This window comes from Corylus avellana, chromosome ca3 (genome assembly GCF_901000735.1).
Source record: "Corylus avellana chromosome ca3, CavTom2PMs-1.0".
Classification (NCBI taxonomy): domain Eukaryota; kingdom Viridiplantae; phylum Streptophyta; class Magnoliopsida; order Fagales; family Betulaceae; genus Corylus; species Corylus avellana.
Window position 1 is genome coordinate 38,614,535 of NC_081543.1, and position 22,790 is coordinate 38,637,324.

The 22,790-nt window shown below is 33.9% G+C and overlaps 4 protein-coding genes across 10 annotated transcripts; 3 read left to right on the forward strand and 1 right to left on the reverse strand.

Moving 5' to 3' along the window:
• The first annotated feature begins 186 nt into the window (after nucleotides 1-186).
• On the forward strand, nucleotides 187-2,160 carry LOC132176361 (two-pore potassium channel 1-like). Its single transcript, XM_059588544.1, has 3 exons — nucleotides 187-277; nucleotides 813-1,728; nucleotides 1,906-2,160. The coding sequence occupies exons 2-3, from the start codon at nucleotides 839-841 to the stop codon at nucleotides 2,018-2,020; spliced, it is 1,005 nt and encodes a 334-aa protein (XP_059444527.1). The 5' UTR covers nucleotides 187-277; nucleotides 813-838; the 3' UTR covers nucleotides 2,021-2,160.
• A 1,255-nt stretch (nucleotides 2,161-3,415) lies between these two features.
• Nucleotides 3,416-6,964, forward strand: LOC132176351 (two-pore potassium channel 1-like). Of its 5 annotated transcripts, XR_009439511.1 has the most exons (5): nucleotides 3,416-3,617; nucleotides 3,929-3,997; nucleotides 4,801-5,738; nucleotides 5,925-6,140; nucleotides 6,570-6,964. XR_009439511.1 is itself a non-coding variant. In XM_059588531.1 (4 exons), exons 3-4 carry the CDS (start codon nucleotides 4,840-4,842, stop codon nucleotides 6,085-6,087), a joined length of 1,062 nt encoding a protein of 353 aa, XP_059444514.1. In that variant the 5' UTR covers nucleotides 3,416-3,617; nucleotides 3,929-3,997; nucleotides 4,801-4,839; the 3' UTR covers nucleotides 6,088-6,276. The 5 variants fall into 5 exon arrangements, 4 of the variants coding, with proteins under 4 accessions (XP_059444514.1, XP_059444516.1, XP_059444515.1 ...); XM_059588531.1 differs by lacking the exon at nucleotides 6,570-6,964 and having other exon boundaries at nucleotides 5,925-6,276; XM_059588533.1 differs by lacking the exon at nucleotides 6,570-6,964 and having other exon boundaries at nucleotides 3,929-3,995; nucleotides 4,798-5,738; nucleotides 5,925-6,276.
• A 7,290-nt stretch (nucleotides 6,965-14,254) lies between these two features.
• LOC132174758 (cysteine synthase 2) lies at nucleotides 14,255-17,440 on the forward strand. Of its 3 annotated transcripts, none has more exons than XR_009439370.1 (6): nucleotides 14,255-14,510; nucleotides 14,739-14,813; nucleotides 15,464-15,607; nucleotides 16,184-16,573; nucleotides 16,659-16,988; nucleotides 17,138-17,224. XR_009439370.1 is itself a non-coding variant. In XM_059586424.1 (6 exons), exons 1-6 carry the CDS (start codon nucleotides 14,298-14,300, stop codon nucleotides 17,358-17,360), a joined length of 1,281 nt encoding a protein of 426 aa, XP_059442407.1. In that variant the 5' UTR covers nucleotides 14,255-14,297; the 3' UTR covers nucleotides 17,361-17,440. The 3 variants fall into 3 exon arrangements, 2 of the variants coding, with proteins under 2 accessions (XP_059442407.1, XP_059442408.1); XM_059586424.1 differs by having other exon boundaries at nucleotides 16,659-16,894; nucleotides 17,138-17,440; XM_059586425.1 differs by lacking the exon at nucleotides 14,739-14,813 and having other exon boundaries at nucleotides 16,659-16,894; nucleotides 17,138-17,440.
• Nucleotides 17,441-18,698: 1,258 nt separating this feature from the next.
• Nucleotides 18,699-21,262, reverse strand: LOC132174939 (uncharacterized). Its single transcript, XM_059586699.1, has 3 exons — nucleotides 20,997-21,262; nucleotides 19,271-19,371; nucleotides 18,699-19,197 (listed from the first exon to the last, which is right to left on the reverse strand). The coding sequence occupies exons 1-3, from the start codon at nucleotides 21,046-21,048 to the stop codon at nucleotides 18,919-18,921; spliced, it is 432 nt and encodes a 143-aa protein (XP_059442682.1). The 5' UTR covers nucleotides 21,049-21,262; the 3' UTR covers nucleotides 18,699-18,918.
• Between the last annotated feature and the right edge of the window lie 1,528 nt (nucleotides 21,263-22,790).

Genomic DNA, 22,790 nt, shown 5'->3' on the forward strand with positions numbered 1-22,790 from the left:
AATGTTTTTTAGATTTGATTTTCTTGTGATACACAATTTACAGCTACTTATCTATGGAAAATATCTGGACTATTGCTTTTGTTTTCTTTATTCTATAGGAAATTTTGTCAGTTTGCCCCAAGAATTACATAAAATGTCTTCCTACAGAAGTATCTCTATGCTCTTCCTACCCTTACTCTCTTCACTCTTAGGCCTCCCTCTCTCTCTCTCTCTCAGTCTCTCTTTCCTTGTGTGTGAGTGTGTGTGTTCAACTTCCTTGCTCAACTCAAGTACAAAGGTTTGAACTTACTTTTTATTTCAGTAAATGTAAATATATATATTTTTTTCGAATGATGTATTATTACTGATATAATTTGCTGCAATCCTTCCTTTTTGTTCTTTATTAATCATTGTAGGAGAAACTATTTTGTATACTTATATTTGAATACTATTCTTTTAAGATATCTGGAAATAAAATGCGGCTCTGGAACTTGGAAAAAATATTAACAAAAATTTAATATAATTACTTCAACACACTGGAAAAAGAACATGAACTGATGTTTGGTGGAAATTATGTTTATAGTTTAGATGCTGAACTTTTTATCTATCACAAAAAACAAATGCTCAAGTTTTATTGTCATAAGAATATTGTCTATCATGTACCAATAATGGTATTTTTTTTATAAAAAATAAAATAATAATAAAAAAAAAACACTAAAACTTTATGGCTTAAATGGTAATTTAACAGTTTCAATGAAATCTGAAAGTAGTATGTAAAAACAAATTGGCTTAACATGGCTAATTAGAATCTCTGATGCAACTGCATGCTGCAGAGGTCCTCTTTTGCTGAATCATTTTAATGGCCTGCAACAATACAAAACTGAAAGAACCCTTGCAATCAGGTTCAGTAACTCCTACACCTCAAACAACTATGACAGATGCTCCTAGGAGAAGAAAATCTTGGATAAGTAAAAGTGCTTCATTTGCTCATTCTGTTTCTATGGAGACAATTGGCAGTGTTCCAACACCTGGGAAACTAGATCCAAATTTAGTGCATGTAGCCATATTTTTGGTTGTCTACTTGACAGTAGGAACTTTGTGTTTCTACCACCTGGGGCCCCAGATGAAGGGAAAGAAAACAAGTGCAATTGTTGACACATTCTACTTCTGTATTGTGACAATGGCAACTGTTGGATATGGAGACCTTGTGCCTGATAGTGTCCTTACAAAACTACTCGCCTGTGCTTTTGCCTTCACAGGAATGGCTCTGGTTGCAGTAGTCATGAACAAAGCAGCAGACTACCTCATAAAGAAGCAAGAAGATTTAGTAGTAAATGCTTTAAATATGCAACTAGATGTTGGTCCAACTGAGATCAGAAAAGAGGTCAGGACCAAGGGAGTGAGATACAGGTGTTTGTTGGTCTTTATACTTCTTTTGGTGCTCATATTTGTTGGGACAACATTCCTAGCTACTGTAGAGAAGTTGGACCTTATTGATGCATTTTATTGTGCTTGTGTTACCATCACAACCCTAGGATATGGAGATCAGAGCTTCAAAACCAAAGGCGGCCGCATTTTTGCTGTGTTTTGGATACTCATTAGTACTATTACCTTGGCTCAGTTTTTTGTCTACATTGCTGAGCTAAACACTGAATCCAGACACTGGGAATTGGTCAAGAGGGTTCTTAGTAGGAAGATGACAGAAGCAGATGTGGAGGCAGCAGATCTTGATCAAGATAATTCTCTACAGTAAGTTGGTCTCTTTTACTCTGAACATGAGCTGAGCTCTCTTATGATTATGAGTTTTACTCTTTCTCTGCTGTGAATTCTAGTTTCCTTAAGAGAAGATTATTTTTGCCTATAAATAAAGCTCATATCAATAGGTTTATATACACACTTTATATTGTTGTTGTTTTCCTTCCATAGGACTGCTGAGTTCATCCTGTATAAGCTTCAAGAGATGGGCAAGATTAGCAAAGATGATATTTCACTTGTAAAGGAGACGTTTGAACATTGTGATGTTGATCAATCAGAAACCTAGACAGCCTGACATAATATTGCTTCAGTCATCTCAAACAGACAAGTGACTTTATCAATGTGAAGACTTCTACACTTAAAAAGTATTGTAAGTGCTACTTATATTTGTAACCCCAACTTTATACTTATAAGTTATAAATCAATGTCATATTTTTGCTTTATGGCTAAACAAGTTCCTCAATGAGAAGCACTTTCTCCCTATTTAATCCATAGATTTGCTAAACTATGTCTTTTCAGACCATGTGGATGTCTCTTTCCTGTAAAAAAAACATATATCAAAAATGCTTTATGTATCAAAGCTGAAACAGACGATAAAGCTTAACTAATTCATTATGCTGACTATTTGTGTCATGGAACTGCTCATTTGCTAATTGTTGGATGGAGTACTACTCTAAAATCCAAACAAGCATAGTAAAAAGAAATAAATACGGCTGCGCTCCAAGTTATTTTGGTTTGGCTTAGTTCAGTTACGGTTAGAATTGGATTAGTTGGAACTGGGATACGTGTCCAATATCAGAATATAAAAGACACGTGTTTCAATCCCAACGAGTTCAATTCTAGTTGAAACTAGACTCAAGCCAAATCCAAGAAACACCAATTTTAAGGATTTAGGGAAAAAAAAAAAAATTAAAAGATAAATATATTATAAGTCTCTGAGTCAACAAAAAAAAAAAACTCCGCAAGTTTTTTTTTTTCAAAAATTTACTCAATGATTCAATCGAAATGCCAATAAAATTCCTATCGTCAAATTTTTTTAACTGCCGTTAGATTAGTTGAAACTCACCGTTTTGCCACGTCAACATATCCAATTTTTTATTAATTTAATTTAAAAATTAAATCTTAAAAAAAAAAAAACAAACAAACAAACAAACAAACGTTGACAGCGAGGAAGCAACCAAACAGATCAAACCATCTCCAGCAAAGATCAAACAGATCAAACCGTCTCGATCTGTTTGATCTTTTGATCTTTGGATCTTTGGATCAGAAAAGGAAGACCAACTTTTGAAATAAGGATTTAATTCCAAAAAAGAATTTAAAGTAAAGTATGAGAGTTGTATAGTACTCATATACTAGTCTATTAAACAATTTTACTCATTTAAGTAACATTGAATAATAAAAAAAAAAATCAAAAGGAAGAGTAATGATTATAATACTACTCTTCATACTCATTTATCACATTAATTAATATGGTGTGTTTTAACTAATTAACCATTTATATTTTATTTTTAGGTGATGGATAAAATAACCACTTAAATTTAGTTGTTGTAAGGAAATAAAGTTAAGGAATATAGGAAAGAAAAGTCAAAAGTAAGAGTAAGTAAAAAAGTCAAACTTAGTAGGAAACCAATACAAAGGAATTCAGATAGCGTATGACCAGATCTTTATACAGAACCGGGCCTACTGGTTAAAGCCAGCTGGTGCAGCTTATGATCAGATCATCATCATTTTGAGGTAATTGGAAAGGAAAAATGAATTTAGTGCAAAACTGAGAAGTGGGCGAATGAGACAGATGATCCAGGGAGTTTTCAATGAATTTTCTACTCAGTGCTCAACTTTCTCTTTGACAACCGCTTGAAAATTTAACAGTTAATCCCGCTCCGGTAAGTCCCCCCCTGTATCTCTTTCTCTGGAACTTTCTTGTTAGATGTCCAATTACTGAAGCTTCTGAGTTTAACACCACCTTTTCAAGGAAACCCATTTGGGTTTTACTTTTTATGGAAGCCGATTCAAACCTTGGTTTACTTCAATGTGTGTGTGTGTGTGTCACTTCATTTAAGGTATTCTTTTCTCGGTTTGAGTTTGAATTTTTTCTTTTCTTTCTCATGGTTAAATGTTTGAATGATTATTGCTGGAATTCAATGCTGTATATATGTAGAAACCTGTTACTGACTGACTCTGGAACTTTTTTTAGTCAAGTGTGAGGATGTAGCTTGATCCAATCATGTGAAGCACTTGGACTCAGACCCAGTTAATTATTTCAGTTAAGTTATAGATCATGATTGTGTCAATTAAACAATAGAAATTCTGAATTAGCTACGATGGAAGTTGCTCTGTATAAATCATTACTTGTTTAATCAAACCCATATTGTTAAATGGACAGATTTGGTATCTTTCAAGGGATTGCTCTTTCTCTTGAATCGAACCGGCAATGGTTTTAAAACATTTGGTTATGAGTAATGCTACTCTTCACACTCATTTCAGCCACTTAAAACACATTATATTAGGCGGTGTGAAATGGGTGTGAAGAGTAGTATTACTCCTAGGTTATATTAGAGTTACCATTGTTCAAAGAACTGTTGTGTGAATCCTGAAAATTGTCGCTGTAACTTCAGGGCAGAACATTTTGAAAATGAGCCTGAAAGCGGAAAATATTAGAATTGACTGTTTGTCATAATTTGGATGAAGGGGGAAAAAAACATTTTGCCAAGTTAGCTTTTCTTTTCCTTATGTCCCTCTTAACCAGATGGCCCTTCTTTCTCACTATTGTATATTTTATCTCTGACTCCATTGTGATGTGAGCTTGAAAGCTGTTATGATTAAGATAGAAAAATAGAAGTAGAGCATGCGCAGAAATTAATCGAACTAGTTTAAAAGCTGAAACTTTATTTTCTGAATAATTCTGTCTAGCTGAAATTGATTATGAACAATGCACTGATAGTAGTACGTGAACTGCTTTTACATTTCAAATGCTAAACGTTGATGCTGGATCTTGCTGTTTTTGATTAAAGTAGTTAATGAACCTTAGCTAACATGGCTGGTTTGAACCCAAATGCAAGTATACAGGTGCTTAAATACTGGCCCTCTTTTGTTGAACTCGTTTTAATGGCCAAAGATGGTGTGGAAAAGCCCTTGCTGTCAGGATTAGTCAATCCTACAGCTCTGACAAGTAAGAAAGATGCTTTGAAAAGAAGATATCGCCATTGTAAAAGTGCTCCTCTTGCAGAATTTGTTCCTGTAGGGACAAACGGGATTCGCCCAATTCCACGTTACGAGTCCATTTTTGGGAAACTACACCCAAGTTTTAAGAAAGTAGCCATATTCTTGGCTGTATACTTAGGTGTAGGAACTGTAAGCTTCTACCTTGTCAGGAACCAGGTAGAGGGAACGAAAACAGATGGAATTCTTGATGCTGTGTATTTCTGTGTTGTGACAATGACCACTGTTGGATATGGAGACCTAGTGCCTGATAGTGTCCTTACAAAACTACTTGCCTGTGCCTTTGTTTTCACGGGAATGGCTCTGGTTGGACTAATCCTGACCAAAGCAGCAGATTATTTGGTAGAGAAGCAGGAAATATTACTTGTTAAAGCCTTGCATATGCGTCAAAAACCTGGCCCTGCTGACATTCTGAAAGACATCGAGACCAACGGAGTGAGATACAAATGTATAACAGTCTTCATCCTTCTTTTGGTGCTCATAATAGCTGGGACAATCTTCCTAACTACTGTTGAGAAATTAGACACTGTTGATGCATTTTATTGTGTTTGTGCTACTATCACAACCCTAGGCTATGGAGATAAGAGCTTCTCAACTAAAGCAGGGCGTGCTTTTGCGGTGATTTGGATATTGGCAAGTACTATTACCTTAGCTCAGTTTTTTCTCTACATTGCTGAGCTAAATGCTGAAAAAAGACAAAGGGCGCTGGTCGAGCGGGTTCTTACTCGGAGGATGACGAATGTAGATCTTGAAGCAGCTGATCTTGATGATGATGGGGTTGTTGAGTAAGTTATCTCATGTCTGGTTTATTGTTGGAGCACATCTTTCTTGAAATGGTCTTGTTTCTGACTCCTTATTGCTGATGCTTTCTCCACTAGCTCTCTAAAAAATACATAGTTTTTTTTTTTCATCTCAGTGTTCAGAATGTTTAGTCAATTACTAAAGCTCTCACACTCCTTTCTTTTCCATAGCGCTGCCGAGTTCATCATATATAAGCTGAAAGAGATGGGGAAGATTAGTCAAGAAGATATTTCACTTATAATGGAAGAGTTTGAAGATTTGGATGTTGATCAGTCGGGAACTTTGTCAGCATCTGATATAATGCTTGCTCAATCATCTCAAGCAGAGAGGTGACCTTACCATCACAAAATGCTAATTGGTTTTTATGACCATACCATCAAGAAAAGGTAATTGTTTTGTATTCATGTGAAAAGGGATATGAAATACCTTGTAAAGTTTGTAATATCAACTTTTGAGCATTAATATATCATATTCATGGTTTTTGACATAATCAATAAATTTTTAGCCCAATACTTAATTCAATTGACGTTTAGTGATGAAGTTCATTACATGATGATTCTTCTGCAATTGCATCTTCCTGTACTTCTTGGGCACAAATTGATGACCATATTAGAATCATTTGATCATTGAGATTTTGGGAGATTAAAGATCAGTCCAAATGATCACAGAGAGGTTTTGTTGTTTATCAGTTGTGAGAGCCATCTCTTGTCCATTTCCTTATGCTCATAATGTCACAGATGATAAACTTTTTGCCAGTCTGATGAATTAGGCCCCCATACCCATACTGTCCAATTTGTAGATTTTTTACTTTTCAGGATCTTGAAGAGAAGAGCAAAGGACGTGCACTTTCTGGATATTCATCTGAAGATGGAAAAGGTATTGTCATATCACTTTTTTTGGTTGAGGTACGCTTCTGTTGGGCAGATTGACATCTCTAACAATTTGCTATCCAAATTGTTATTAATTTAAATAATAATTGTAAGAGAGCCTGTATGAGACCTACATGCCCGAAATTGCTAGCAAATTTGGCCAGACAAACAACAAATTGCTACAGATTCCAATCGTTGTTAGGCTTAGCTCAAGAAAAGAGGCTTCCAAGTCTATTTCCCATGCCATTCATGTTCTATTCGATCTTTTCTTGGGAAGGATTCTATGCTTGTTTTGCATTGTATGAGCATTTTATGCTTTTATTGCATGTTTTGGTCTAGATTTGGTAAATCCGTCATCCTGCTTCATTGTTGCCATGCCACTCACTATAACTAGAAAGGGACTCTTTTGAATTCATAACTCTTTTAGGACTCTTCAAGCCCAACTACAAAGCATTTGTGTCTTGCCATCAAAATTTCAGCACATTAAGGGACAAAGTTTTCTTTTAAACTAAATTAAAAAAAAATATTCAACTGAATGATGTATATCCTTAGAGTATGTGGTTCGCATATGCATATTTTAAAAAGAGTAAGCCAGTAAGATTACACCTATAATTCTCTTACAATTTGTCGACACTGTCAACGTATGATTGGAGCCACGTCAGTCGCTAAAAAAAATTATGATACCCTCCGACCACTATCAATAAGTTGTGAAAGAGTTGAAAGTCTAATATTTTTCTTTCGGTAATGATAAACACAACGCCGGCGTGCAGTTCATGCACGCCGGGGTTGTGTGAATTACAACTTTTTTTCTTTTAAAAAATTGCATGTTTTAAAAGACGTGTCCATTTAATAGGTTGGATTGAAAAAATTAATAATTTTTTTCTCAATTTGGTAAAAAACTGGGCAATTTTTTTTTAATATTAAAATATTATATAAAAAAAAAAAAAAAAAATTGTCTAGCGTGCATGAATTGTTAATGCACGCGTGTTGTGTGAATCACAACTTTTTTTCTTTTAAAAAATTGCATGTTTTAAAAGACATTTAATAGGTTGGATTGAAAAAATTAATTATTTTTTTCTCAATTTGGTAAAAAACTTTGTTGGCATTAAAGTCAATATTTATACAACAACTGAATTAACAGGATCTTAATCTTCTAGATGCGAATATATATACTGTGATGATAAAATAATGATTATGATTTGAAAGGCATCTTTTTCTTTGTTGGCATGTCTTTTTCTAGGTGCACATGCAATCAACCCATAGACAGACCAGAAGAAAAATGCGTTTGGAATTTTTTTTTTCCTTATTTTTATTTTGATTTAATTAATAAGAATGGATTAAGGTGATAAAAGTAAAATGAATTTTGAATTTTTTGCAATTAAAAAATAAAATAAAATATATTTAATACTATGAAAAAAAATGAGTTTGACAGGTGAGTGAAAGGACCAGCATATCCAATAAAAACACCCCCCAAAAAAGTAATTTTGAAATGAATGATTGTGGCCCCGCACAAACAAACAATCATGCTACATCTTGAAGTATTGAGCAACCACAAGATTGTGGGACCCATGACCCACTCAAGAGGAGGCACAGTACGAGTGTACACCTTTCTAGGTTTTTTTTTTTTTTTTCCGTCTAAATTGGATTTTGAAAAAAAAAATTAGAATATATATTTTTATATGATAATTTTGTTAATATGTTTTGAATTTTTTGTTTTTTGAAAAACAATATTTTAATATAGTATAAGAGCGCTTTATATTTTAATTATTTGTTAATATTTGTGTTTAAAATAATAATAATAATAATTTGTAGCCGATTGTTGGGCACTCAAATTCCTAAAAATTGGTACACCAATGGTGGTAGGCCACGTGGTACTTGCCTAGATTTTAACATCCATAATTTTTTTAAGGATAAAGTTTTCTTTAAAATTGAGTCGAAAGAATTTTTTTTAATTTAGTCTATAAAAATAACATATGTCTTTAAACATGTGAGATAAACATATTTTTTTTAATAGCAAAAACAAAGTTGAAATAAATTATATTAAAAATTTATGTGCATCTCACATGTTATTAAAAAAAGAGACACATATCACTTTTATAAACTAAATTGAAAGAAATTTTTTCGACCCAATTTGAAAAAAACTTTGTCATTTTTTAATGGCACAAAATGTTGCCCAAAATGAGTGGTCATTGTTAATAGGTTAAAAGCTCTCAGGAATCTGTGCACACCTTAAACTGTGTTAAGAATTCGATTCAGATAACTGTGTTGGTCGGTAATTTTTCACATGATCCGCATTATAACATGAAATTAACCCATTAGATTATTAGAGTTAAATAGGTTGACACATTTAATTAAATAAATAAAGTTGAAATATATATATATATATATATATATATATATATATATAAAATGCCTTGACACACGATATTTATGACTTACAATTTTAAATGACAATTTTTAACACGGCCATGAACGCAACATGAATTCAAGATTAAAATTAAAGAATTTAACCTATTTAATTAAATAGGTTGAATCCTATATCAAAATTAATTTTTATAATCTTATACTCATAACATAACACGATTCTAACGGGATACGAAAGCAAATACCATCCCTAACTTTACATAGCCATTTAAATTATTATAAGAGAGTACTATGGGCCCGTTTTGACAAAGGCCATTAATGGTTCCATACAGTACCTTAAAAAAATTAACTTTTTAATATTTTTATTTTTTATATTACATCAATTACTTTTTATTATTATTTTAAAAAGAAAATCACTATAAAATAAAATTTTTTTCACTTTTTTTATACCAAACTTTTTTTTAATGTTAAATAACTTCTCTAAAGTAAGATCCTTTAGACTCACCCTTGCTGAGTAAACTTCGATCCATGTACCGCACCCTTTTTCACCTCTTAGAGTAAACCCCAATCCGTGCACAGGCATTTTTTTTCCCTTTTTATTACTGCTCAATCATATTCTGAATGGCGTAGCTATGAGGTGTCACCCACTCAACAGACTCACTTGACCAACCCAAAGACCAAACATTACCGGCATCAAACAAAAACTAAAATAGATTCACATATTTTCTAAGCCTATTAAGATATGTTTTAAAATACACTTAAAATATATATATATATATATATATCGGATCGGTCAATAAGAGTAAATTAGAAAAAATTACTCAAATAATACCCGACAAAAATAAAAAAGGACCCAAATATCATTGAGAAAATTATTCGCCCTAAATTTACAGTTCACATTCTGTCAACTACAAAACGAAATGAAAAGACACGAAACAAGAACAAGAACAAGAACAAAGACAAAAACAAAAAAAGGGTTAGAAATATTACATAGGTTTTGATGGTCTCTACTACTCCTCGGATTTGAAACACTCTACGGGGTGGTCAGATTGGCCGGCAACGTAGTGGAGGAGGCCCTCGCCGGTCTTGGAGTCGCCGGTGGACGGTACGGAGGTCCTGCCGAAGACGATCACGGCGAAGAGGAAGAGAGCGGTGGAGAGGCAGAGGGGCCAGAAGTAGGCCAAGATGGTGAGGAAGCTTGGTATGAAGACAACTAAGAGGAGGATGAGAGAGAGAGTGAGGACGAAGAGGATGTGGAACCTGTAGTGGAGGAGCTTTTCTGGGATCTCCATGACTTCCGCCCTTGGAATTTGGATGATGGAGGATTTTGTAAAGGGAGAGGGAGAGAGGGGGATTGTGGGAACTGGGAAGAGCCGGAACTCGGAAGGCTAGTCTGTCTCTCTGTGTGTGTGTGCGCAGAGATTCTCTGAGGGGAAAAGTTTTTCTTTCTTTGCAGAGTTTGGGTCACTTTTTTGTCTTGTTTTATGGTGGATTTAACTTTACTAAATTGCCCATCTTCACATCTTGTGTTGTTTTTCTTTCCCTGTTGTAAACAAATTTAGAGATAAGACAAACAAGAACCGTTGAATGCCTGAGCATCACTAGTGAATAGTTGGGGAAGGATTCTTCTGTCCTCCTATAATGGTTATTTGGCTTTAGTTAAGCATATTTGTAAATTGATGCAATTAAAGGGAAGTGCTTATAAATTATGGATTACATAAGTAATGTTAATTAGTAGAATGCTATATGATTGAGATACAATTAGAAAAATAGAAAAATTACAGTTTACTCCCCCCCCAAAAGTTGACAGTGTTTTTCAATTTGAACACTAAAGTTTCAATTTTTACAATCCACCCCCACAAAGTTCTAATTTTTTCAATTCGACCAATATTATTCCAAAATTCTCATATTGCCCCTAATTTTTATTTTTGATTAAAAAAAAAAAATTGGGGGTGCAAAAAGGGACAAATGGTCAAAGGAGCCACCCCGATTTTTTTTAATTTTTTATAAAAAAATAAAAAATTATGGGCAATATGGAAAATTTTGGATACAATTGGTCAAATTGTAAAAATTTGAAACTTTGGGGGGTGAATTGCAAAAATTGAAATTTTGGTGTTCGAATTGAAAAACGCTGTCAACTTTATGGGGTAAACTGTAATTTTTACTAGAAAAATTAAATAATGCTATAAGGAAGACCTATGTCCTCTTTGTGTCATAAAATTGATGTAACTTTTAAAATTACCATTAGATTTATAATAGATAATTATTAAATTTTGATCAAATGATAATTTTAATAGTCACATCAACTTTAGACTCAATAAGAACACAGGTCTTCCTTCTACCATTACTCGTGATATAAATCAGCGATTATTATTTTGTTTACAAATGCTGATTTAAGGGTTAAAAGCTAAATTGTTGAAAGATTAAAAGTTTTTACATGCATTTTGAAACACATTCTCTATTAATCCCATTACAAGTTTTAAAGACAAATATCACCAACCGAATTATTATTATTTTTGGACAAACTAGAAGAAAAATTTTGTTCACTGGTGAATCAACCATTTTTACTCCATTTTTGGTGAAGAGAAAATGGGGGTGTTAAGGTAATTTTGTAAGAAAAAAAAATAATAATGCACAGATACCGTTGGCCACTTCACTGCAACTGTCGGCTAATTTGAAAATGAAGCTCGTTTGGCTTTAACCAAAGTTTTTGTAAGTTTGTGGGGAAGATAAGATCCAAAACATGGTGCGGTAATTCGAGGCCGAAAGTTATTCCAACTCAGAATGATTATATTCCAAAACCTTTCAAATTGTTTTTTTTTTATTTTTTAATTTTTTTTTAAAGTAAAGTCCACTTAACTATTCATCAAATGACAATTTACTCCTTAAACTATCATTTGCGACAATTTACTCCTCCAAATCATCAAAACAATAACAATGTACCCCAAATTTTACAAAAATTCAAAATTACCCTTACTAAAATAAAAATATTAAAAAATATTTTTCATAAATTTAAGGGTATTTTTGTCTTATTGAAAATTATATATGGGTAATTTTGTTATTTTGCTAGCATTGGGAGGTACATTGTCATTACTTTGATAGTTTGGATGGTAAATTGTCGTAATTAATAGTTTAGAGGTAGATTGTTATTGAGGTGATAGCTTGAGTAAGTTAAGTGAACTTTACATTTTTTATTTATTTATTTATTTTTATGTCGGTGTCCCTTCATGAATAATGTTGGAATCTTTTCTTTTCTTTTTTTTTTTTTTTTTTAAAAAAAAAAATTTATGACTCGGGGTTGATAACATTGATTTAATTAATGATTATATTTAAAATTTTGAAATACTTAATAATTTAATATGATATTAAAATAGAGATTCTAAGTTTTATGCCATCTTCACTATATTGTAAAGGGAACAAAATACGGACATCCCGTAAGTTGCAAAGGGATTTTCGAGCAACCCTACAATCATGTAAAACACACTTTAAAATGACTAGTTAATTTAAAACTCATTATAATCATTTATAAAATATAAAATCACCTAATAAAACTTAATACGATGAATGCTTTTATAATTTACACACTCAATGCAAATTCGGGTAATGGGTATTACATTTATAATTTATTTTTTATTTCAGTTAAATACTTTACACTATAAACCTGATTTATTGAAGAAAAGTTTGAACTTGCACGGCGGTAATACCGTGATTAAGCTTTTAGGATGCATTAAACCAAAAAGAGATGAAAAGGGTCCATTTTGCTGAGATCCAAAGTTTGTGTGCTCCCTGGATTTTTAGGTAACATCACAAATGCTATGAGGAATAAGAGTGGATTGGTTTACATTAAGCATATCTTACCTTAAAGTGACGGAAACGGATCCTCGAGCATCTTGTCAGCATATTTAGAACGGTAAAATTGTCTATTTGTATGAACAAATGTTAGGGACAAACATACTCTTATAAATGCATTAACCGGAACTCTCCATATCATACTTCTTCTGAAGTGACATGTCTATAGACATTAAAACCACAATGAATGACCGTTGAAGTTGACACCTCTGTTTGGTTTGAAACTGCGTCCAATTGGCCCATGCAGCATCTTGAAAAGTTCTCATCACACTTGTATAGATGTGTTGCACATTTCTGACTCATCTTCTCTTTTTTTTTTTTATTATTATTATTTTTTATTTTTAAACATTTATTCTATAAAGAATGGACACATGCTTTCTTACCGGATCTAGAAGAGAGTTTTTTTTTTTTTTTTAGGCAAACTCTTTGTAGGATTATTGACATGATCTGGACCCTTCATTTTAAATGAAGGGTCCAAAAAAATTGTGTTGATATTATAAGTTACCAATAATAGGACCGCCTATTTCATGAAAACTAATCGAAACAATTGAAATCCGCCACATGATAAGCAACCAATAACCATTTTCATAAATATACACAGAAAGGTTTAACCTAAACTTTCTTTAAAAAGTCTAACTAACTATTTTTCAGAAATAAAAGATGAGTGTTATATAAATGTTATAAATACTTTCAAGTGCTTATTCACCGGTATAACAATAAAAATTCACTATTAAATTATACGTGTACTTTCATTTATTATTTCATCTAATAGTAATTTTCAAATTAGTACCAGTGAGAGTGAACACATGAATATGCATAAGGCATTGCATAAAGGGCCACCAATCACCACCTTAAACACCAAATCAGGATTAAGAGCATTTTTATCAGTTTTTTCGTCATTTTTTTTATACATTTAAGGATTCAAACTACTTTTTGCTTCCCTATGTCAAAATACACCCTAATAGCTTTCCTTATATCTTTAATTATTTAATAATTCTTTATACCATTAAAATATTTATTTTTTAAAATTATATTATATATATGAGAGGAGAGAGTAGAGAAGAGAGAGAAACAATTTTTTTTTTTAATTTTAATGATTGCAATAGTGGAACCATAAACTTTGGGTTCCACTGTAGCGATCATTATGGTTGAGGCTCATTTAGAGAGCCTACTGTGGGATATTTTTTGTTATTTTTTGGACATATTCCCTATACATACGGAACAAACTTCCTTATAAGGAGTCTGCTGAGAATGCTCTAAGATTATAGATTTATTAAACTTTGAATCATTTTATTAAATTAAATGATTTATATAGTTTAAATTAAATAGTAAAATAATGTAATTTGAACCATTCATTTATAAATAATAGTAAAAGTAAGCTTAAAAATAAAAATATTAAAAAAAGTGTAGTAATTTGAAACTTTTAGGTCCGAGGCCTCGGGTTCGAAACTCCAACAAACAATGGCACCCGTGAGAACCACAGGCGGTGTTGTTGTTGCCGCTGCAATCTCCATCTTCTCCATGGTCATGCTCTCTCACTTGCTCAGCTCCAAAAAGAACATCTTGCGCCTCTCAAAGAAGAAGAAGGAAAAGGCCAGAAATGGGCTTGTTGATGCCATTGGCAACACCCCCTTGATTCGCATCAACAGCCTCTCTGAAGCCACTGGTTGCGAAGTATGCGATAAAGCTATCGAATTTTCAATTTTCCTTTGATTTTATCATCTGGGTTTTCTTTGATTTTCGCTTGTATTTATTTTTTGGTTTTTTTTTTTAAAAAAATTATTTTTATTTTTATTTTATTTTATTATATTGGTCTCGTTTACTTTTCGTTTCGATATAATTTTTATGTGCCAAAGATTAAAGGAAGGAAAAACTTTAGCTTTTGTTTGTGGGGTTGTTCAGATTCTTGGGAAGTGCGAGTTTTTGAATCCAGGAGGGAGTGTGAAAGATAGAGTTGCCGTGAAAATTATTGAAGAGGTAAATTACTATTACTTTTGATTCTTTGTTTAGATGTTGGGAAAATAGGAAAAAGAAAAAGAAAGTTGAAAACAAACTAGAATATGCAGCCAACTAGGCTTAATATAAGCATTTAGCTTCGTTGAGAATATTCTGAATACTTTATTTTTACAAAACCACCAGGCAGAAATTAGATTGCTTTTCCTTTCCTGCATCCAAAGTTGAAGAAGAAGCTATTTCACTTACTCTCTTGCTCGAATTGGTAACACTACGAATCTCGAAATTGTTTTTTGAGTGCTGGTTTCTACGCTATCTTAATTGGTTGAAGTGGTATTGTGCTTTGTGAAATGATGGAATAATGCTAAATATGAGTGAAAGCTCTGGTAGGTAATGAGCAATTTGTGATATCAATGCCTAGTTGTATAGTACCAAAGGAAATTAATTATTATTATTATTGTACTACATTTTTATTCTACAACTATCCTACAATGTTAATATAACAGTCCCAATAAACCTTTGGACTTTTCTTTTTAATCAATCCAAGGGTTGGTTGGAACTGTCACTTCAACATTGTGAGATAAAAATATGGCTTTTAGCCTAAGATGTTGTGTTTGTTGATCATTAGTGTTGGTTTTATTTTATTATGCCTTCCAATTTGTGGCTCTATGCAGGCTTTGGAATCTGGGGAGCTAGCTCAAGGTGGAGTTGTTACTGAGGGGAGCGCTGGCAGCACTGCCATCAGCCTTGCTACAGTTGCTCCTGCCTATGGATGCAAATGCCATGTGGTTATCCCTGATGATGCTGCTATCGAGAAGGTATATATAGAATGTATCTTCAATGAGCAGAGTTCCTTGACCAGTTACGTTCTCTTATTGCTGCTACAACGTTCAAGATTTCATCTATTTTATTGACTTGTGTGGGAATATCTGCATCGTAGGCCATTTGATAGCAGCACTGCATATATAGGTATATTTGAAATAAATAATCTTCCTTGAACAATGATGATCATGCCTTGCTTCCAGTTCAACATGTTAAAATTGTTTCGTTCTCTTAGCATCTTGCGCAAGAATATCTGCAACATAGGCAATTTAGTTGGTTATAATTGTGCTGCAAGAAAGATTAAGAAAGAATTGTCTTCTATTCTTCTCTTGACATATTATAGTAGTCAGTTATCCACATATGTTTTCAAAGGTAGCAATCCAGTGGGTTGTAGGTGTCTGAACAGTGAAGCATTTTTAGATTTTATTAAAAATGTTAGCCTGGTGCAGAAAAGTTGTAGGATATCAATGACTACCTGCTTAACCACTTTTGTATTATGTAGCATTCTTTTGCCGCTCTTTGATGAACTGCAACATACTTAATTTTGTTTCTGTTTTGCAAATATATCTCAGTCTCAAATACTTGAAGCCCTTGGAGCTACTGTTGAAAGGGTAAGACCCGTGTCAATTACACACAGAGACCACTATGTCAATATTGCACGGAGAAGAGCACTGGAAGCAAATGAGGTGGCATCAAAGCATAGAAAATCTGACCAAATGGATGGCAAACCCGTAAAGCAAATCAATGGTTACACATCCGATGAAGAGAAACAAAGTTCAGCTTTATTGAATAATAGTAGAGGTGGCTTCTTTGCTGATCAGTTTGAAAATCTTGCAAACTTCCGAGCACACTATGAGGGTACCGGGCCTGAGATTTTGGAACAGACTGGCGGTAATTTGGACGCATTTGTAGCAGCTGCAGGCACAGGAGGGACTGTGGCTGGTGTTTCCAAGTTTCTCCAGGTCAATTTATTTTCCCCTCAATTAATTTTGTCATTGGTATTGTATTAAATTATTCAATAAATCCCTTATTACATATATTCAACAGGAAAAAGTTCCAAACATCAAGTCCTTCCTGGTAGATCCTCCTGGTTCTGGTTTGTTCAATAAGGTAACAAGAGGGGTGATGTACACTAGAGAGGAGGCTGAAGGTCGCAGATTAAAGAATCCGTTTGACACAATAACAGAAGGAATTGGAATCAACAGGTTGACACAGAATTTCTTAATGGCAAAACTTGATGGGGCTTTTAGAGGCACAGACATGGAGGCTGTTGAAATGTCTAGGTCAGTGATATGCTTTGCTGAGAGCTCAAAATCAAACTAATGAGAACAAAACTGTGCCAATTCTACCACGGGGTGTTGCTTTGCAGATCCTACTGTACTGTGCTCTAATTTTTCTTTCAGAATTTCAATTTGATATTTGTCAGATGATGGAACATAAAAGAACCCTTTTTTCACCCGTTCATTTGGCTACAAAACAAACTAATCTTTGTGAATTTTTGCCATGCCTGCTTGAACTTTTATCAGGTTTCTTTTGAAGAATGACGGGCTCTTTCTTGGAAGTTCATCGGCTATGAATTGTGTTGGAGCTGTCAGAGTGGCACAGTCCATCGGCCCTGGTCACACTATTGTAACTATTCTTTGTGACAGTGGGATGAGGCATCTGAGCAAGTTTTACAATGATGAGTATCTGTCTCAGAATGGATTGACACCCAAGGCAACAGGATTAGAGTTTTTGGGCATCAAATGAGTTAGTGTAACCTAAAGTTTTGACTTTGATGTTTCTCATCACTTCGATCCAAAGTTTGACCGGCCCAGCAGCCCTATGCAGTTGTATTTCTCCATCAAAGTTCTATATTTAAGGGAGTAATGGTACTTTGTACTAGATTTTCATATTGGTTGTTGTGTTGTGTTTTAAGTGGCTAACACTTTTATTCTTTTAAGTAACTTACATGAGAAGTTACTTAAAACACGACACGTCAACCAGTGTGAAATCTAGTGCGAAGAGTCAAATTATTCATATTTAAGGTTGATGGTGAAAGTGAAAGCATGAGTGTTTATCTCTCTTGGCCATCAGAGATGTCATCTGAATTTTTTAGGGTGACAACTTGCTGGACCAGTAATACTAGAGCAGGATTAGACACATTTCTTTCTGTTAGGATAAGTGTATAGAACTATACAAGGATGATTAAAATCATTTTGTCAAGAGTAATGAGTCAACTGCAATGATACCAGTTATATATAATTTTTGGGTCATTCAATGTATTTTTGGCTCAAATTCACATGAATGATTAAGAGTATTTTGTCGAGAGAAAAAAAAAAAAAGGGGTTCACTGGAGGGATAAAGCTAAGAGCCATTGTGAACCGTGAAGCCCTCTTGGCAACTAAACTCTGCCTGTTGATGTGCCTAGAACGGTTGGATATGCAATTGCGCAGCGCAGTTGCATTGTGGTTTCAAGCTCCTATTTTTTTCATCATTTACATCTTTAAAGGACGTGATATAAGTATTGCTTTGCATCCTTAAATGAACATATGAGCCCCCAGTTCCCACGATTGTCGTTAAAGCAATTAGCCAAAGAGGATTGAACTATTGAGAATATTATTATAACTAACCGCATCCCGTCATTTAGCTGTAAAGCTTTGACTTCAACGATTGGGTTTAGAGCATGTCAATGTATAGATTTAAAACTATATAAGTTACTTTAATTTAACCAATTTAATTAAATACATCAAACCTCTCAACTTTAATTTACTAATTTTATGTTTAAATCATGATGAATTTGCAGGTCATAAAAAATTTGCAACCCTAATTGTCGAGTGTCAAAGTTTAAGTCATGTCGAGACAGATATAAGACTATATAAGTCAACCTAAACCGGAGCTACTTAATTAAACGAATCAGACTTTTCAACATTAATTCGCTAATTTTGTGTTAAATTCATATCAAATTCGTGGATCATATAAAAAATTGTCAGCCATGTTACCAACTTCTCCTTCCCTTCAAAGATTGTTGGATCTGCTTGCAACTTACGCACGGTTTTGTGTATATGCTAAAACATGTATTCACCATTACTCAATCCGGGCACGACATAAGCAATCTTCAGCATTGATACATAACTAGGTGAAGTTCAAAATCAGAGGCAAACAACCAACTGTAACTAAAATCATCTGTAGCAACTGAGCAATCAAAGGCCCAGTTGAAAATTTATTGTCAGAATGCATAACATTAATAAGTTTAGTCTTCAGAGACTGAAAAGAGGAAGCTCAAAATAGCCTTCTGCCAAGTTGGAGAAGCCATCAGATAGTCCACTCACTGGGGATTCCGCTTCTCAAACTGAGACTCATGGCAATGTGGGTCTAGCCAATCCCTGGAAGAGCCCTTCACGTTGGCAGTTGATTTGCCACCACCCACAAGTTCTCGCAGACTTTCTAACTTATTCTCCCGACCTGTCCCACTGGTCCTCCGATCTGCTTCCTTCAATTTCTGTTTGAACTTCTGCTTACGACCAGCAGAATTCAGCTCCTGCTGCTTTGACTGTGACGGGGGCGCCCCGTGCGGCCCTAGGTAGATGTTCTCTTCTTTTTTGGCCTGCACAAGTGCAATTAACTCACTTTTCTGCAATCTTTCCTCATTTTTAGAGTTTAGGATGCTTGCAGCTAACCTTTGGAGAAGGAGGTTTTGAGGCTTCTACTTCTGAAACATCATGCCTATGTTGATCAGGGTCCCCTATTTCCAGGCTTGGGATCACAAACCCATCGGTGTCTAATGCAATAAAAGCCAAATATCCATGTCAGTATATCAGAAACACCTCAAAAAAAAATTTATAGAAGTTAACACAGATGACAACAAAGAAGCTGGTATAATTAATGGTGATGGGTCACAGATAAACAGGTCACAGAAAATTTTAAAAACAGCTGCTTGCTTATTACCATTACCATCATATCTACTTCACTGTTACACTAAGTAATTTGAACTACCAAATCCATCCGTGAAACACAAACTACCAGGGATACCACAAGGTCAGAACTCTGTCAACCTCCCTCCCTAGCTGCCTCCTGATTGCCATTACCATCATATATGCTTCACTCTTAGGAATATGCATCGAGAACAATCACATATTGACAGATGATTCTACATAATGCAAAATATATTGGCAATCATGGCCTAGAGTATGCATCTATGCAAGAAACATGGCTCGTTTGATAACGCTTTTTAGGGTAGCTTTTTTCTTTTTTTGCTGCTTACTACACCCCACATCCTACTACTATCTCATTATGCTGACGTCACATTGTCAATCACCCCTTAGATCATACCTTGTTAAAAGGAAAAGAAAAAAAAATCCAATGGTAGATTGACAATGCCACGTAAGTATAGTGAGATAGTAGTGGGATGGGGGTATAGTATGTAGCATTACACAAATCACTCAAAACTACTTTCGCCCCTTATGCCACATCACAACCAAAAAGCAAAAAGCACACTGTAAAAGGTTTTGGCAATCAAACCTTGTATTTATGATGTTCCCCTCAAACTGACAACTATAACCTAAACTACCTATGTTTGCCCATGTTAATTAAGTCATTTAACATTTTGCAGATATTCCCATTAAATAAACGTAATTACTTCAGAAGTGTATATAGATAATTAGTAAGCCACAATTCTCAATCTATATTATGTGATGGAAATATTGAAAGAAAACAAAATTTGAACCAAACCATTTTCTTAGTAAATTCAGATAAAACTGAACTCTGTTTTCAGATTTGTATCTAAGTTCCTTGATCCAGCTATATCAATATATCAGATTTTTTTTTATTGGTTAAGTAAGAATTATATTGGTACATGAGATATGTGCCCATACGGCTACTACAAACAATATTAAGTCTTAATTTTACAATTAAATATTTCGACTTATCTACATTTCGTTTGTTGAAGCAAAACTCTTTTGCAAATTGAAATGTATAAAAATTAATGCCCACAACCAGAAAAATAATGGTGAATGATACCAATTCAGCAGTGATAAGGTCAAAATGACAAACTTGAGCACAATGGAATCTAAAACTCAGAGATCACATCAAATAAAAAGTTCCCAGTTCATAATCTTCATGCAATACCAAATCAGAAAGCCTCCAGTAAAAAAGTAACAAAACCCACAAACTAAAATCCAAATCACAACTTCAATGGCAATGCCAATACAATGAAAACGTCATGCATAGTGAAATCAAAGATACCAAATCGAATACTATTCATAAAGCATGACACAGTAGGATATAAACAATTATGTCCAATGGGGAAAACCCGAAAAAAATTCCGACTTTCCTTTCATTTTCCTACACCTTCTCAGCAACCAAACAATGGATCACTGACAAAATTTTTTAAAAAAAATGTGTTACCCCACTCATCTTCTTCAACTGGAGGAGTGGTTGGCGCTGGAGACGGGTCCATGGAACGCTGATGATCATGGATTTCAACGGCCCTCAGGGCGTTAAAGCCCAGAGAAAGATCACACAGCAAATCACCACCCACACGAATCCCAAGAAAACCAAAAAAGCTTGTGCGAGTCTCACACTGAAAACCCAAAGCTGAGAGCTTTATAACTAAAAGTCTAAAAACCCAAAGAATCCCCCCAATTTGGAAGAAGAAAAAAAAACAAAGTCATCGAAACCCTAACCCTAGAAATAGAATTAATCCTCCAGAAACTTTTATTTTCTATTTTTTTTCTTCCGGTTTTGTCTTTATACCCGAATTACCCCTCTTATTCCGTTACGTTGGTTGAAGGATGGAGGGTGACTTAAGTCATTTCAAGAAAAGGTAATATGGGAACGTGGCATGGTAGATCATGTGGGCTGAATATATGATTAACATAATTAGATTTGATTATAATTATGAGCATGAGGCTAATGATGGTCAATGTCGGAGGTGGTACCCACATGTAATTTCCCATTATTTAAATCCAACGGTGGAAAATGCGGAATAGGATCCTCAACATATTAAGCAAAGTCGAGCGGAACCATTTTATTTTAGAGTAATGCTACATACTTAAACTTTATTCTACTTTCATACAACGTTGTTGATGTGACAATATTCATATATCTTTAAATAAACATTTATTAAAATTTTAAGGGTTAATGGACACGTGGCAGATAGCATCATGTACTCTATTGGATATAATAAAATAAAATCAAAACCATAAAATAAAGAGGATATACTCATTCAAAAAAATTTGAGAATACGGTCCTCTCAATTTTAAGTGAAACGGAAATGAATTATTTTATAATCAAGGTTTTATTTTTGTTGTATTTAACTATGTATATAATATTTCATGATGAATATATTGTAGCGTCATATACAATTTTTAAATGACACAGCATCATATATATATATATATATATATATATATATATATATAATCTTATCATAAAGAATGTGTGTGTGGTTTAGTAATTATTATGGGAATAAATCTCCTTTTAGTCACCGACAGATTTTGTGTATTCGCACTTTCACATCTGTTTTTTTTTTTTTTTTTTTTTTTTTAAACTTTAATTATTTTATTTTGAAAGATATGCAACCTAACTTGGAAAACAATCTTATATTAGAAAAGTGTCTAAGATCCATAGCCTCCTCCACATTCTCATCTAGATCTTCATAGTCATGCCCCTTTTTACTTACTTCATATCCAAATATGACGTTCTCAAGGAATAGCTTAATTGGCTGGAACCACGCCTTATAAATCGGATGTCATTAATTCAAATTTTCTTCCCCCTTCCTATGTGTGGACATATATATATATAAAAAAAAAAACAATAACAACAAATGCGACATTCACTAAGCCTCGGCCCCCAAACATCTCTCTCGTTAAACATTGCGGTGTTGCCTTTTTCGGTAGCTTTAGTCCAATTATTAGCGATGTTATCCTTCTTACTTTGGCTCACAAGTTCTCTTATCCTCAACGGACTTTTTTTTTTCTTAAGGCAGCCAATCCTTTGGAGTATTGGACTACCTAATAAATTGTCATTTTAAGCTAACCACTTCTTAGATTGTATACTAAAAATCTATTGGGTCAGACCATTTATTTGGGCGGTTTCCATATATTAGTAGGCTTTAGATTCCACTAAGCTGCATCACTATCTTTTTTATTTTTTTATGAGAAAATTACAGTTTACCCCCCCCCCATAGTTGACAGCATT